Source organism: Glandiceps talaboti, chromosome 13, assembly GCF_964340395.1.
Source record: "Glandiceps talaboti chromosome 13, keGlaTala1.1, whole genome shotgun sequence".
NCBI lineage: Eukaryota > Metazoa > Hemichordata > Enteropneusta > Spengelidae > Glandiceps > Glandiceps talaboti.
In genome coordinates, this window is record NC_135561.1 from 10,258,732 (window position 1) to 10,273,731 (window position 15,000).

The 15,000-nt window shown below is 34.6% G+C and overlaps 2 protein-coding genes across 2 annotated transcripts in view; one reads left to right on the forward strand and one right to left on the reverse strand.

Annotated features, from left to right (window-relative positions):
* Nucleotides 1-4,174, forward strand: part of LOC144444707 (peroxisomal acyl-coenzyme A oxidase 1-like) — a 10,491-nt gene extending 6,317 nt beyond the window's left edge. The window contains exons 9-14 of the mRNA XM_078134228.1: nt 126-316; nt 825-986; nt 1,367-1,472; nt 2,150-2,296; nt 3,106-3,312; nt 3,658-4,174. Of these exons, the coding sequence (XP_077990354.1) occupies nt 126-316; nt 825-986; nt 1,367-1,472; nt 2,150-2,296; nt 3,106-3,312; nt 3,658-3,717 (873 nt within the window). The 3' untranslated portion in view covers nt 3,718-4,174. The remainder of the gene's footprint in view (nt 1-125; nt 317-824; nt 987-1,366; nt 1,473-2,149; nt 2,297-3,105; nt 3,313-3,657) is intronic.
* A 976-nt stretch (nt 4,175-5,150) lies between these two features.
* The window catches only part of LOC144444631 (peroxisomal acyl-coenzyme A oxidase 1-like), a 13,418-nt gene continuing 3,568 nt past the window's right edge, over nt 5,151-15,000 (reverse strand). Inside the window, exons 4-14 of the mRNA XM_078134126.1 lie at nt 14,112-14,219; nt 13,652-13,771; nt 12,298-12,413; nt 11,520-11,689; nt 10,854-11,016; nt 10,148-10,338; nt 9,008-9,163; nt 8,289-8,394; nt 7,789-7,941; nt 7,186-7,392; nt 5,151-6,702 (exon numbers count right to left, since the gene is read on the reverse strand). Coding sequence (XP_077990252.1) covers nt 6,640-6,702; nt 7,186-7,392; nt 7,789-7,941; nt 8,289-8,394; nt 9,008-9,163; nt 10,148-10,338; nt 10,854-11,016; nt 11,520-11,689; nt 12,298-12,413; nt 13,652-13,771; nt 14,112-14,219 — 1,553 coding nt within the window. The 3' untranslated portion in view covers nt 5,151-6,639. The remainder of the gene's footprint in view (nt 6,703-7,185; nt 7,393-7,788; nt 7,942-8,288; nt 8,395-9,007; nt 9,164-10,147; nt 10,339-10,853; nt 11,017-11,519; nt 11,690-12,297; nt 12,414-13,651; nt 13,772-14,111; nt 14,220-15,000) is intronic.

Sequence of the window (15,000 nt, forward strand, 5' to 3'; positions counted from 1 at the left end):
TTCTTGAAGTATTAAAAAATTAAACTTGTGTAAGGCACAAACTACTTTAACACTATTTTACTTTAAGATTTTGAATGTTACATTTGAGAAGCGATAATATAATGATATAATTGTCAATTTATTAGATGCATGCTTTAACTTCCGGGTTGAAAGCCTTTGTAACCAGTGCTATGAGTCGTGGTATTGAAGTTTGTCGTCTATCCTGTGGTGGACATGGTTATTCTCATGCCAGTGGATTACCAGATATATACACTATGTATACTCATTTCCAGACTGCAGAGGGTGAAAACACGGTCCTTCTGTTACAAACTGCAAGGTAAGCACCAAATAAATTCCGATTTCATAGTACTGAGGGGAACTGCCTTGATATTAGTTTATAGCTGTGGAAGAAGGAAGCCATACATTCTCTGTGATCATATCACAAATAGCGCCATCTATTATGAGCGTTTGCAGTCGAAAGCTCTCAGCTTGTCATATGTATTTTGTTAAAAATTTTAATACTCATTCTTGAATTACTGCTGTTACTTTGTTCAAGAAACTCCAACCTATTTTCAGTAAAAATCAATGCAAAAAGTCACGTCACAATGCAAACTTTTGAAAGAGACGTCAAAAATTATCTTACAATTAGCCTACATCAGAATCTGATATGGCCGCCAAATCCTGTTCCATGTTTCCTTGTGTAGCTGTATGTCAGCTCAACACAGTTGTCACCCGTGGCAGATGGACTGTACTATGGTTACACACATACTGAGGATATTAGTCAACGTAATTATAACATTTATGAGAAATTTAGTTTGTTTGTTTTGTTTTAAAATTTGCCATAGATATTTGATGAAGAGTGCTGGAAATGCTATGTCAGGTGGTGCCCTGTCAGGACAGGTAGAATACCTCTCTGAAGCCGTACAGGAAAACTCTGATATCAAGACTGAATCTGATGTACTGAACCTTGACCTGTTGCTCAATGCGTATAAACATAGATCACAAAGGTGGGTTACAATAACAACTAGACTATGCAATTGCTTTGGGACAGGCTGTTCTGTGCTCAATGTTCTATTGAGGGCACGAGGAACGATATTTGAGAATCTACACAGTTTTCTTTCTATTTTTACCTTTTTTCTCTACTGTAATCAATAAAGACGATAACTACAATGACCAGTGTGTTTTACGTAGAACACAGTTTAGCCTGTTTCTGTGTTGTACTTATTGCAAGACTTTGCAGTTAATTTTGTGGAGACATTTCTCACCTCACTGTGTATGTTGGAACAGGCATACTGTACAAAGTACACACATTATTCAGTGTCTGCTTTATTGTTGGGTGAAAAAGATAAAACATGTGAACACATTTCATTTACATATTTTATCCCAGATTGGTCATGGAAGCAGCAAGAAAATTTCGAGCAGAGATGTCCCTGGACCAACAGCACCATGTAGCATGGAATAAATGTCATATCGAGCTACTGAAGGCAGCCACAGTAAGTACTATACAGGCCATTGTTCATTGTTGAACAAATTCTATATAAAAAGGTTTCTGCACAAGTCTCTTTGTAGTGAAGTGGTCATTGAGCACATCTTTAGATAGATAGGTACAGAGCTAGAGGTATTGTGTTCGAGATCTGGTCAAGGTATCAGCGATTTTATCTACACACTTTACAGAATGACGTGCAGACTTAGGCTTGGCAGCCCATGTGTTTACGGGTTGGTGGCATTGTAACAGCTAGTTGATAAGATGAAGACAGTGTCATTGAAATGGTTAATACAAATGTGGACAGTTTCATTCATGGTTAAAGCATTTGCCGACACTTTCTTTGTGTAAAAAGCATCTGTTAACAGAAAAGGTGTCCATAAAATGAAATTGAGACCACATTTGGAACAATGGGAGCTGGTCATAGAGGAGTACTAGTATAACAACTTTATCACAACACTTTTGGTGATTGTGTCTCAGGTGGTAACAGTCAATCATTTAATGTTAAGTTTAGTTGAAACTTTCCATCTTTCCACCCATATGAAGTTCAGATATGGTTGAGTGAAACAAAGTGATGGTTATCAAAGAACTAAAAACTAACATCTTACATCCTAAATTTGAAATCACATTGTACATTGTTTCATCAATTTCGATAATGCTCTATTTCTTTATGAAATTACCTTACAGGCTCATATTCACTACTTCATTGTTGAAGCTTTCAAAGATATAGTACAGGCTACACAGATGTCAAGTTCTGTCAATTCTGTATTGAATTCACTCTGTCAATTGTATGCTATACATGGCATTCATGACAATGCAGGGGATTTCTTACAGGTAGGTAAAATTAACCAATTTGGAAGTACCCATGGGTTAAGTTGACATGTGCCTTGGGACCATTTTTCTAGAAAATAAATGTTCGTTAATCTCAAATTGTTGTCATAAAATTATTCCTGGTCCATTTGAAATAATATAACTACATTTTAAGATTCTTATCAAGGAATTCAATGGATTCATTTAGTTTCCCAATGACTTTAACCCAGTATTCGGCTGCTATATTGGATTTGAAAATGACTTTATTAAAATATTATATATTTACCAAAATAGTCAAGCATACATAATGTGCTAAGTTACATATAATTTCAAGCCTTAATTCTGAAGGTAATGTTCAATGATTAAAACTGATTATTTATGCAAATGATTCATTAATATGCATATGGTTTGTAATAAGATCTAATCAGTTCATGTAATTACCATAACATATAGGTGTGGCAAATTCATAAGAAGTGGAGCAATGGTTTTTGAGATATTGTGTTCACACACATACACACACATACATACATACATACATACATACATACATACATACATACATACATACATACACACACACACATACATACATACATACATACATGCATGCATACATACATACATACATACATACATACATACATACATACATACATACATACATACATACATACATACATACATACAAAGACGGACAGACAGACAGACAGACAGACAGACAGACAGACAGACACAAAGATTGACAGACAAAAGCATACCATTACCTCCAATTATGGGAGGTAAATTTAAAACGAATACATATGTGCACATTTAATTATGCATCTTTCCAATAGGATGGATACTTATCAGCAGATCAGTTGGCTATGGTGACTCATCAGATGGTGACTGTGTTTGCAACCCTTCGTCCAAATGCAGTTTCTTTAGTAGATGCATTTGACTTCCCTGATGGTATTTTAGCATCTTCATTAGGCACATACGATGGTAATGTGTATGAGAAGATATACCAATGGGCCAAACAGTCACCACTTAACAGACAAGAGGTATGGTGTGATGTGATGTGGTGTGGTGTGGTGTGTTGTGTTGTCTTTTGTTGCATTTTACAATGTGTTATGTTACAGTGTGCTGTCTTAGAACTTGTATCCAGGTACTTGGAGAATATAAAGCTTACAAACTCAGTTTATGAAAGGACAACACCTAGTGAAAAATGTATATTGTATATGGAAATTGGCAGGAGTATACATAGTAACCTCCATTCATTGAAACATTAATCATATTCATTATGATGCTTGATCATATAAACCATTTTGTTTCATTTCAACAAAACAACATATTTCTGCGATTTATGCAATTTTATTTAAAAATTTCCTTTTCATATTGTTTTTCAGGTACATGACTCCTACAAATACTTACAGCCCATGTTGACTGCAAACAGTTCTAAACTGTGAGAACTTACCAAGTGATTGAATAAACAAAGCTGCCCACAGTGTATCACTTACCAATATGAATTACAAAGAAAAATGATACACAAGCCAACAGACTATCTGCTCACCTTTCTCTTTATTATACAAACGATTTCTTCATGCCGATCATAATGTTATATTTCACATTACATGAGTCTGAATGCCTTTTGTTTGAAAGTATACATTTACTATTGTAAAGAGCGCCACCAAGGGTTAGTGTTTGGACTATTCCATTTAACATAGGGACAGTTACCACTAGATCAACTGGTTAAACATTGTTTATGCTAAACTTGTACAGCTCAAACCCAAAAATTAAGCAGATCTAGCCATTGCCCAAAAGACTTTGTGTACCAAATTTCATTCAAATTAACCAATTCATTTGAGAAAAATGTGACAGGCAGACAGACTGGGAGACAGGCAAGCCAACAGGCAGGGATAACACCAAAAGCTCCTCCTTATGGGAGGTAATTGTGAAATTTAATTCAAATTAATGTCTTTGAAACATTTTTTAAAAACCTTTATCATAAAATGATGATGTGTTTGCAATTTCACAGGAATGTGATGACTAAATTTGGAAAAGAATGTCAAGTACTAGTATTCCGTAAATACATCACTTCATAGCGTAAGACAATTTAGTCATGTATGTGGATATGTTCTACACATCTGTGACTGCAAATGCTGACTATAGCAAATGAATGCAGGCAACCATTAAACCTTTTTCAACATTTTTTCAAGTTAGATTATGTAATTGTATATAAATAAAAGATTATTTATAAATTATCCAAAGACTATTTGTCTTTATTTGGGAGATAGGTCAGGTGAACGATGGCTGCCGGCAACAAATTTTGTTCTTTCACACTCATAAGTCTGTCATTAATTTATTATGACAGAAATGTCCAAAATTGTCATTTCCTTTTCATGTGAAGTTATAATTATTTAATGGTAGTTGTCAGTTCAAGCCTTGCCACAGCCATTTGGTGCTGAGTGGCTGAAGGCCTACTAGAAGCTTTGACTCTTGATTGAGTCCCAGTCAACTCAGTTGCATATATATAAATGGGGAGGCCTGTAGGATAAAGGTTGCTATGTGAAGAAATTACAGAGGCTGCAGTACATTGCATGCTCCCTAGGGAGATGAAGTATATAAGGTGTGCTGGAGCATTACTTGTCGGTGCCACAGGAGATAACTCTTAAGAACTTTAAACACAGTATAGTATAGGAGAGTGCACATTATTATCATAGTTCATATCTACTAAATCATGGAGAGCCCAATTACATAAATACTTCATTAATCAGAGAAAACAAAATGGTTATAAGTTCCAAACCACACCCTGACACACACACATACATACATACATACATACATACAAAAGACTTTATTACACATATTGTATGATTTAGAGCATTTATTTATTTGCAACCAAAGCTATACTAGGACAGAACAATTGTACTTTCAATCAATTAGCATGCTCCTCTATAGTGACAGCTTTCTTTGAAGAAAAGCAGTTGATATATACAATCTTTATAAATCAGTCTATAAAATTCTATATCTCCCATATAAAAGACAAGTTTTCATTTCAACATAAACAATCCAAACATTTGGCACATGAGATATTGTACTTTTAGGCTGTCGGATAAAGGACATTTGATTGCACGACCAGTTGTATTCTTGTGATCATGAGTTGTAAATTTTAAAGCAAACCATGTTTACCTTAATCTTGTGATAAACAGTGCAATAGCACATAACATGAGTATGGTCAAATGCAAAGAACTATAGGCTATTTATAGTTACAGTAATATCTCATCTGGGGCAATCTGACAGATACACCATGTGGGTTTTAAACTTGAGGACTAGATTAAGTATGCATGGTTACACACAGTGTGACAGATTCTTCACAACAGTTATCAATATATGATTATCAATTGCATGATACACATTTCCCAAATTGTACCATTGAAAATATTCACAATGGTGTCAGTTTGCCAGTTTTATTTCAGTTTACATCATATCATGTGACCTGCATTGAACTCATGACTATTACTATAGCATGAGTTATCACTTTTGCCATATCTTTAATAGCTATGTATCAGAAGTGTTCAATTGCCAAAATCCTTCAAACCTTTCGTAATTTGTTAAAATTTAACAAATAACAAAGATCAATACATTGTGAAAGCTTCTCGTATATAAATTAGCAAATGTCCTAGTTTTGTATGACTATAAAGTTGATTCTGGCTTCGTTTAATAAAATCTTCAAGTATTTAAAAAGAGCACCAAATATAAGAGAACATGTTAAATATAAGCAAAACGTCTATTTCAAGCTTTGTTCATATCAGTCAATTGCTAACTGTATGCTAAAATTCAATATACACCCAAATCAGGGAGAAACAATTTTCTCCAATTTTGGTAGTGATATAGTGAAACAAAATTCTAGGAACAAACACAAATAGATGAGCAAGCGTTCTAGTAAAAATGTAGCTCATGGGATAAGCTTTGATGGCACACACTTTAGCATCATCGTGATACCTTTCCAGTCTTCATTTTGATCAACATCAGTGACCCATTGGCAAGAAATGCATTATGAGATCACTATCTTCAGCATATGTTGTCTAATCTTAGATATACCTTCATTCAATGTTCACACTCACTTTTTATGTAAATATAACTAGGCAATTTTAACATCATAAATTGTCAGTTATTGCATCTTGCTCCCATCAATAAATGTGAAATTACAAAATGAATATGTTGCTTGGTAGAAGAATTTAATATTAACAGTACTCAAATCAAGTTGTCAGAAAGGATATACAATATTGCCACCACTTTGTGGTTGTAAAAACAACAATCATTTTGGAAACCTTTCATCATGTGATGTTTGATGATGTGTACATGTACATTTGTAGTGCTGTAGCAAACTACAGTTTTGATTTACTGGACTGCAACATTGGCTTCAAGTACTTGTAGTATGACTCATGGACCTACAGACAAAAAGAAAAGACATCAAGAAGAGTCGTCAAGATCCCAACACTTGAAATCAAGGAGATTTTACAAATTGAAGACAACAAAGATAATTTCTGATAATTCAAACACTATCAAAATGTGATGTAAATCCTGATATACCAAGCACAAGTTGAAAGGGATCCATCCAAAAATACAGGATTTATTTTGACATCACTCTGCATCACACCAGCATGTGTTGATGTCATTTGGTGGACCATGGAAACAATTTTAACGAGTACTGTTTTATTTGAAGGCAAAAAGGACTTGGGAATAATGAATATTTATGTTGTGAATTTACATACAAAATGTGTGTGTGCTGCTGACTCTCATAAGGCAATGTGTGATCATGGCAAAGATTTACACTGAACAATTAATGAGGAACAAGTGTGAACTCTGGTGTTTCTTGGCAATGGCAATGTACATGTTTGATGTAAAAATCAATATTTTTATGAAATTCTTACCTCTTCTTTATTGAGTGGTGATTCCTTTGCCCATTCATACATCTTTTCATACACATTACCATCATATCTTCCTAACACTGAACCCAGAAACTCATCTCTGAAATCAAAAGCATCCACCAAGGCTACTGCATTTGGACGAATGGTTGCCAAGACAACTGGAATCTGGCTTGTCACCATTGCCATTTGCTCTCCTGATACATAGCCATCCTAGACAAGAAAATTATAATTTAAAATCAATATTAATTAAAATTGTCAATTACAACACGGTTCCAAACTGCAGCATAGTCCCACAGTCAATACATCTATAGTAAAAATATTAAGCTAAGTTATGCAGCTTGCATGACAAGATCATATACTTCAAGGATCACCAGTCAGCTTTCAGAACATATCAGGATCATCATACTCACACCGATCAATACAACATCTCCATCTTCTCATTATACTATTATTACCAAGAGAAAATGTTCAAATGCATCCAATATTCAATCATCCAGTCGTGTTACTTTTAACTTCACCTACTAATCCAAGCAATCCTCTTGAGAATAAATAGCAATTATACAAGTGAAGCACTCAAACATTAATAACTAAATGACGGAATCTTACCTGCAAGAAGTCTCCAGCATTCTCATGGATACCATGCAAGGAATACAACTGACAAAGTGATATTAACACTGACTTGACAGCTGCCGTTGTATCTAGACTTCCACTTCTTAGAAAGTCCACAAAACTTTTCACCACAAAGTAATGACAGTGAGCCTATCAAAAGACGGATAAAAATGCACTGTGTTTTAAGTAATCATTACCATCATTACAGATGTCTAATAATACATAGCGCAAGAGCTCTTTTATTTTTCAACTCCTTAGGATGCAAATGATTCCTGCTGCCATATATAAAGACCACAAGCATAAACCTCTCACACAGTAATCTTAATCCTACCAGAATTTTAATTTATATTGCTAGGGTGACTGAAGCACAGGTTTATATCATGCCTATGGATTTTTCATCTTCAGAAACAAATGGGCAACTGGCAATTGCTGAGCCAGCCACTCTAACAGTAACCATTTGACAATCATGACACCACAATTAACATTAACTAACTTACCTGTGCTGCCTTGATGAGTGCAATATGGGAATTATTCCATGCTTCATGCTGTGCCTTTCCTGCTCCTATTTCTCTTTGAAGACTTTGGGCAGCTGCAATGACTAATCTATTAAAAATCAGAATTTATTGTTACTCCAAGAATACCAAGAATATGATACCACGTTATTTCAAAGAATTGCAATTGAGATTGGCTAAATTTGCCACCAGACAAATAATTTGCACAGCCCTATCCCATATATGTAATGAATTATTTTTATCACTTATGTCACAGTGTTTAGTGTGTGTGTAGATAATGTAGAGCAATACTGAAAACATTACTGCATAGTATGTTAACTCTTTCCTAATGAAAGAACCCCATGACGCACGAGTGCAAGTGGGGTGTACTTGGGGTATTTGCACAAGTGCTTGCAGTTCTGCAGCAGAAAACGCTGTAAGCATGAGTGCAAATTCCGAAGCATCAAAAGAACTCACAGAACATGGGGTTCTGTTATTATTACATATGTTTAGCTAAAACAGCATATTTCTGTAAAAAAATAAATGACACTGTGCGATCACACACTTCTGTGTACTATGAATGATCATGCCCTCATTTGAATATCATTTGAATGCAGATATTGCAAATGACACTAGTATGTGCCTATACCAGTACAAGTAATCTCTGTACATATATGTAATAAACTGTAAGATGTCAAAAGGACAAAGACAGAGACACTCCCTACCTTTGTGCTCTATGCTCATAGGCAGAAAGACCTTGATTCATGACATCAGCTTCATTCTTTGCTGACCACTTTTTTTCAGGTGTTTTTGATAAATATGACACCAAATCGGGTAACTCCTGACCAGTAGCAACCATACTAGCACATTTCATCAGATATCTAGTTACCATAGTAATAAGAGTATATTAATGTTTTCATTGTTTGAATAGAATTCAAATATTAGCATTTATACTAAATTATAGTAGTCATAAAGATAAGAAATGGGTATTTGTATTGGATTTTGCATTAATAAAATAACTTACTAATTTTTTCTGATAAAAAACAAAGAAACAAAATAGATCAAGTCTATATTTGTAACTTGATAATTGAAAAACACTAAACAATTGACTGTGTAAAAAGTACATAAGGGAGTGATCTGTAAACAAATTCGGATTTGGAAGAAAGACTTAAGGATGAATATAATAATGAAGAACAAAAAGAAGTTGTTGCAAGATTGTGTTTATTCCCTCAGAGAACTGCAGAATGTGCCATAATGTAATGTTATATATAGTCACACCATATCCTGCTGACCCCCTGGCAAATCTTTATGTTAATGTATGAGGCACCAAAAGAATTAAAGTTATACATGTAGTGGCTTGAAAAGCGAAATGTTCAGCTTTTTGGGGTTATTTCCACAAGTTTCTATGTTTTTTTTTTATCCCATGCATCCTTCACGATTTATGTGCATGGAAACTGTAGAAAATTACACACCATATGTTTGTACACTGATATACAGGCAGTCTTTATATGCTTATGTTTCCATAGTATGGGTAATATCATAATGTTACAGATGTTAACATATACACCAAAGACTCCCTAGCTTAATGGCACAACAAAATGTGACTTATAATTGCGAGACATTGGCTATTTCATAAGTATCTCTTTTGTTGCATTTCAGTGAGTATATTGAACTGTTGAACTGCTGTACACCACTTTCACTGAGACTGTTGAACGCAACTAATGTACACCACTTTTAGACTGTTGAATGCAATGTATACCATTTCAGGTTCTACAATGGATTGAAAACTCTATAGAAACTTTCAAGAATGATGATGAGGCACTATAACTTTTAAATTAAAAAATAAAATATCCAGAGGCACTAACCTGGCTACTTGGAGATACAGTACAGTATTTTCACCTTCAACTGTACACAATGCTGTAGAACGGCCATACAGGGATGGAAGTCCACTGGCCTGGGAATAGCCATGTCCTCCACAGGATAGACGACATATTTCTATACCTCTATTCATCTCATCAGAAGTGAATGACTTCAGACCAGATGAGATTGCATGCAGCTTGAGATAAAATGTTGTGTAATCAGTTAGTCACCTGACAGTCACATGATAAAAGCTGCAAATTATGGGATGCTTGATGTAATCTTAATTCTTCTGTGTGCATCATACTTTATGTACAGAATGTGATGATTAAAGTTTGAGATTATATGGCAGATAAACTACCAGAAAGTTAACATAAACACGTGTACATGTAGACACAAACTACAAATCAAATTTATGTCATTACTTACTAGTATTTTTCAGGTAGCAGCACATTCAATCTCATTCATTCTTTACACTATGTTGATCACATGGTGATTATCTCCACATAACCAAGTCACCGCTATCATCCACTTGTGTAATCTACCACATGCAGCATATTCAACCCCATGCAGTGAGTACACATACTCACATGATGACAAATATCCACATGACCAAGTTACTGCCATCACCCATGTACTTATGTAAGCTACCACATGCAACAATAAGTTTAATGTGTGTCTATCAATAGTTTGCCGATAGTATGTAATACTTACAGCAGACATTGATCTGATATTACCAGCCTTGATCTCATCCTGTGTTTTTAGAAATATGTCCTTTACAATCTTACCAACAAAGTAAAATGCATAGGCACTTGCTAATCTAGGAAATAGCTTATATTGCTGAGATTGGTAATCAAGGATTTGAGGTTCTTCACCACTGGTTTAAAAAAAAAAACACGAAAAAAATTATACAGAATTCTCAGTATCTGCAATATCATTTTATTGCATGCTAGAGGTTCAAAATAGAAGAAGAAGGTCGATCGATTTATTCTCTGTACCTGAAATAGTATTTTACCACAATGGTAGAGGGTCAAAGGGAACAAGAAGGTCGACTTATTCTCAAGCGCATCTATAGTAATGCATGTCAAACACATGGAGCGGAAGTTATGGTGTCAACCAAGAAATCAAATGTTCGTTATTTGTATGATGTGCCTAGACACTAATATTCTATTTCAAGTACCAAGAATTATAAAAATTTTAATTTATTATAATATAATTTGTTTCAGGATCCTTGCCATAGGATCATTCTGTTATCCAGGCTATGTTTTGGACCAACTTTTTAAAATACATCTGTAAATCAGCTGTTTTCACATCTACATTTCAGTCCATATCTGCTCTGGTTCTTTAAGCGTAAAGATACAATATTATTTGTCAACTTACCCTGGTGTTATTTCTGTTTGTCTTCTAACAGTACTGTATCTGATAGCTATGGTACTTGCCATAGCTAGGCACTCAGCTGCTGTTCTGGTGAAATTTACACGCAGTAAAACCATTGATCCGTATGCAAGTTTCATACTTTGTGGTTTGATGTATGTACCATCTGGTTGTACCTGGGTAAAGATTTTGATGTTTGCCAACCTTGTCACATCTGAAATTTGACTGTTGAAGACTTCATAAACATGAACTTTATGGTCACAAGTGAAATCACTGCATGGCTATATGGGTGCAACAGTGCCCAATTTAAAACTAGTTTTATCATTACACTCGATAAGACAGTAATATATACAGAAATTTTCCATCAGGAATTTAAACTGTCTGAAAAGTTTGACCTTTTCAAGAGAAATCAGCTCAAATTAGCCTTAATAATGTCACTTCTGTGACTGTATTTTACCCTCTCATTGGACTAGGTAAGATCAAGTTAACAACTCAAAGTTTAATGCCTGAATATCACTTCTGTGACAGCTTTACAACATAGTAATCCAACCTGGGCTTGTAAAAAAATGCAGGACAACTTCTTTAGACAGAATACTAAAGGGCTATGTTTCATGGGTCATCACGTTAGTATTATCCTATCAGTGGTGCTATCAGGATTACATGGAATAATTCTTTGTTCTGGTCGAACATTGTTAGTAATAGCTCTGCTAAAAACCAAAACATTTTCACTGGTATCAAGATTTTAATCCTTAATCCGATGTTGATTTCTGAGTGACACACTTACCTTGGCATACTTCATTAACATATTCTCCCTAGGTATTCTGACATGATCAAATCTGAGGAACCCATTACAGTAGCCATGGTTTTCCATTTTTGGTCCAATATCACCAACAGTGACACCTGAATTCATGATAGGAGATTATAAACCCAGGGCTTGTAAAGGTTTACCTGTTACAAAGTTACTTGAAAATGATCTCAATCAAATGAAGGTATGACTTGTTTGCTATGCATGTCTTATACAGGTAGCATATTGTATATGGTACAACTGCTGACATCAGACCGTGGATGAATGGCACCTGTTACAAATGAGGAAACTAAACAACTGAATTGGATTAACAACACATAGCACACCATGTCGGAAGTACAGAGACTTGTATTACATTCTATCATTTAATGAGAAAAGTTTTATGGTTACTTTATATAATAGTTCACAGTTCGCAAACAAATTTCCAGTTCCCCTGGCATTTCATGTACACATGTAAAGTGGCGATAAAACTGTTCTTATCAAACCAAGGTGGGTAATACAAGTCTCTGCTGTTCCAACACCCTGAGCCAAGTGTTATTAATCCTATTCATTTGTTTACTTTCCCGTAGGCTCGGTTGTCCATGGTCTGATGTCAGCAGTTGTATTATGTAACAGCTGCATCTTAACACTTTTCAAGCTAAGTGAATTATTGATCAAATCTTTAAATGTTACAGTTTTTGATCCAGAATAGTATCAGCAACTGAGACACCTTGTCAGGAAAGAAAGGGGTGTGTTCAACTTTGAACCCAAAGTATGTATTCCAATCATTGAAAGCTCATAATGCTAAAAACTTTACGTGAACTGTGTATGCAAGTCATTTGATCTACAAAGGTGATAAACATTTTTAGTCTTTTCTGTCATATTCATTGCCGATAAATTTCCATATGAGGGATGTCACATACATCCAACACATATCATATTCTCCCCATAGTTGTTGCTAGCGCATGAAACACATGTTCATCAAATATTTAAAAAAAACACAATCATACTTTAACTTATTCTTATTGGACACAATATTTGAGATATCCCATTAAAATAAAATTGAGAAAAGCTATTGTTCAATAAAACACCAGTTCCATATAATCATACACAAACACACAAACACACACACAGAGACATACACACAATAAATACATATATACATACAATGTACATAAAGACACACACAAACAAACAAACACACATACACACATACATACATACATACATACATACATACATACATACATACATAAATAATAATTTTGTTGAGTTATATAACTGACCAAGAAGAATCATACATTTACTATACAGAGCCACAAGTAGCCTGTACCCCTATGAATAATTGCCTCACCTGGTAATGGTCTGTGATCTTCTAGACTACGTAATTGCACCATAAACTGATGAATGCCATGACATTGACCTTTGGTGTACAACTGAGCCACTACCACTGCATGATTTGACTGTAATCCCACTAAACAAACAGTAAAAATATTGAATCATGGGCTATACATAGGGTAAAACCAGAAATTTCTAGCCATTTGTGATTAAGGCCGGAATAAATGTCGAACTTCTCATGTGACAAATTTGACACAATAGAACACAACACAACTAAATCAAGTACCTGCATCGTGAAAAGATATACAAATAAATATCGCCAATAGTATCTTGTAATGCAGAATACCATTGTTGCAAAATTATGAAACAAGTCTTACAAAAATGATAAATTATTTCTTTTATGTAACACATAATTGTAGAAAAACATGAAATTGAAACGTTTTCAGGTTCATTGATTTGAGATACTATATACTTACAATTTCCCGGCCACCATTTCATAGAAGTCAGAGTTGGACTGTGCATAACAAACTCCTCAGTTTGGGGATCATAGGTTGCAGTTGTTTCCAACCCTCTGATAAACGTACCTGCATTACAAAAGGATAATAGAAATAATATTGCCAATGGCATGTTTCAGAACTGGTAGCATGGGCAATGAATAATTTTAACTTTTTGAAGTCTTTGATTGGTAGAACATTCTGTCTTGGAAAGCCGATTTATACCAGTCCCTGTTCTTATCTTTGCACAAGACACTGTAGTTTGGTTATTGCTATGGGTTTGTATGGTACCATGCATAACTTAATAATGCAAATTAGAAGCATTCAAACCAAGAATACAGGATTTAGTTTTAAATAATGTAAAGTAACATATCGTTAACATCATTGGCACTATGAAAAATTAGCCAAAAGATTAAAATTGTTATTATTTTCATTAGGTTTTCTTGAATAGCTTCCACAGGATTAATTCCATTAATTTGCACCTTGTACTGCAATGGTTAAACATAATTGCATACTTGTATGCTAATGAGTATGAAGGCATTTCATGAAAAGAATCATGTGAGCACATTACAGTTACATTTTACAACATTTCTGTTTCTACTTAGCTCAGTCTGTGTGCAAGTGTCAGTGATTAACATACAAACTGGCCACTGCATAGTCATAACTATTTAATCACATAGTTTTCCTATAGTCATCAATGATATTGGCTTTTGAGTTTAGTATCACATGGTATGGACTAATGACTCATAGTGACCTCAATTTGCATATAGGGGCACTAGTCAAGGTCTATTTTCCTCCAGGCACTATTCATGTAGCACAATCAGTGATTTGCTTTTACTACAAAAAGAATGTGCCTGAGAAAGTGATGTAT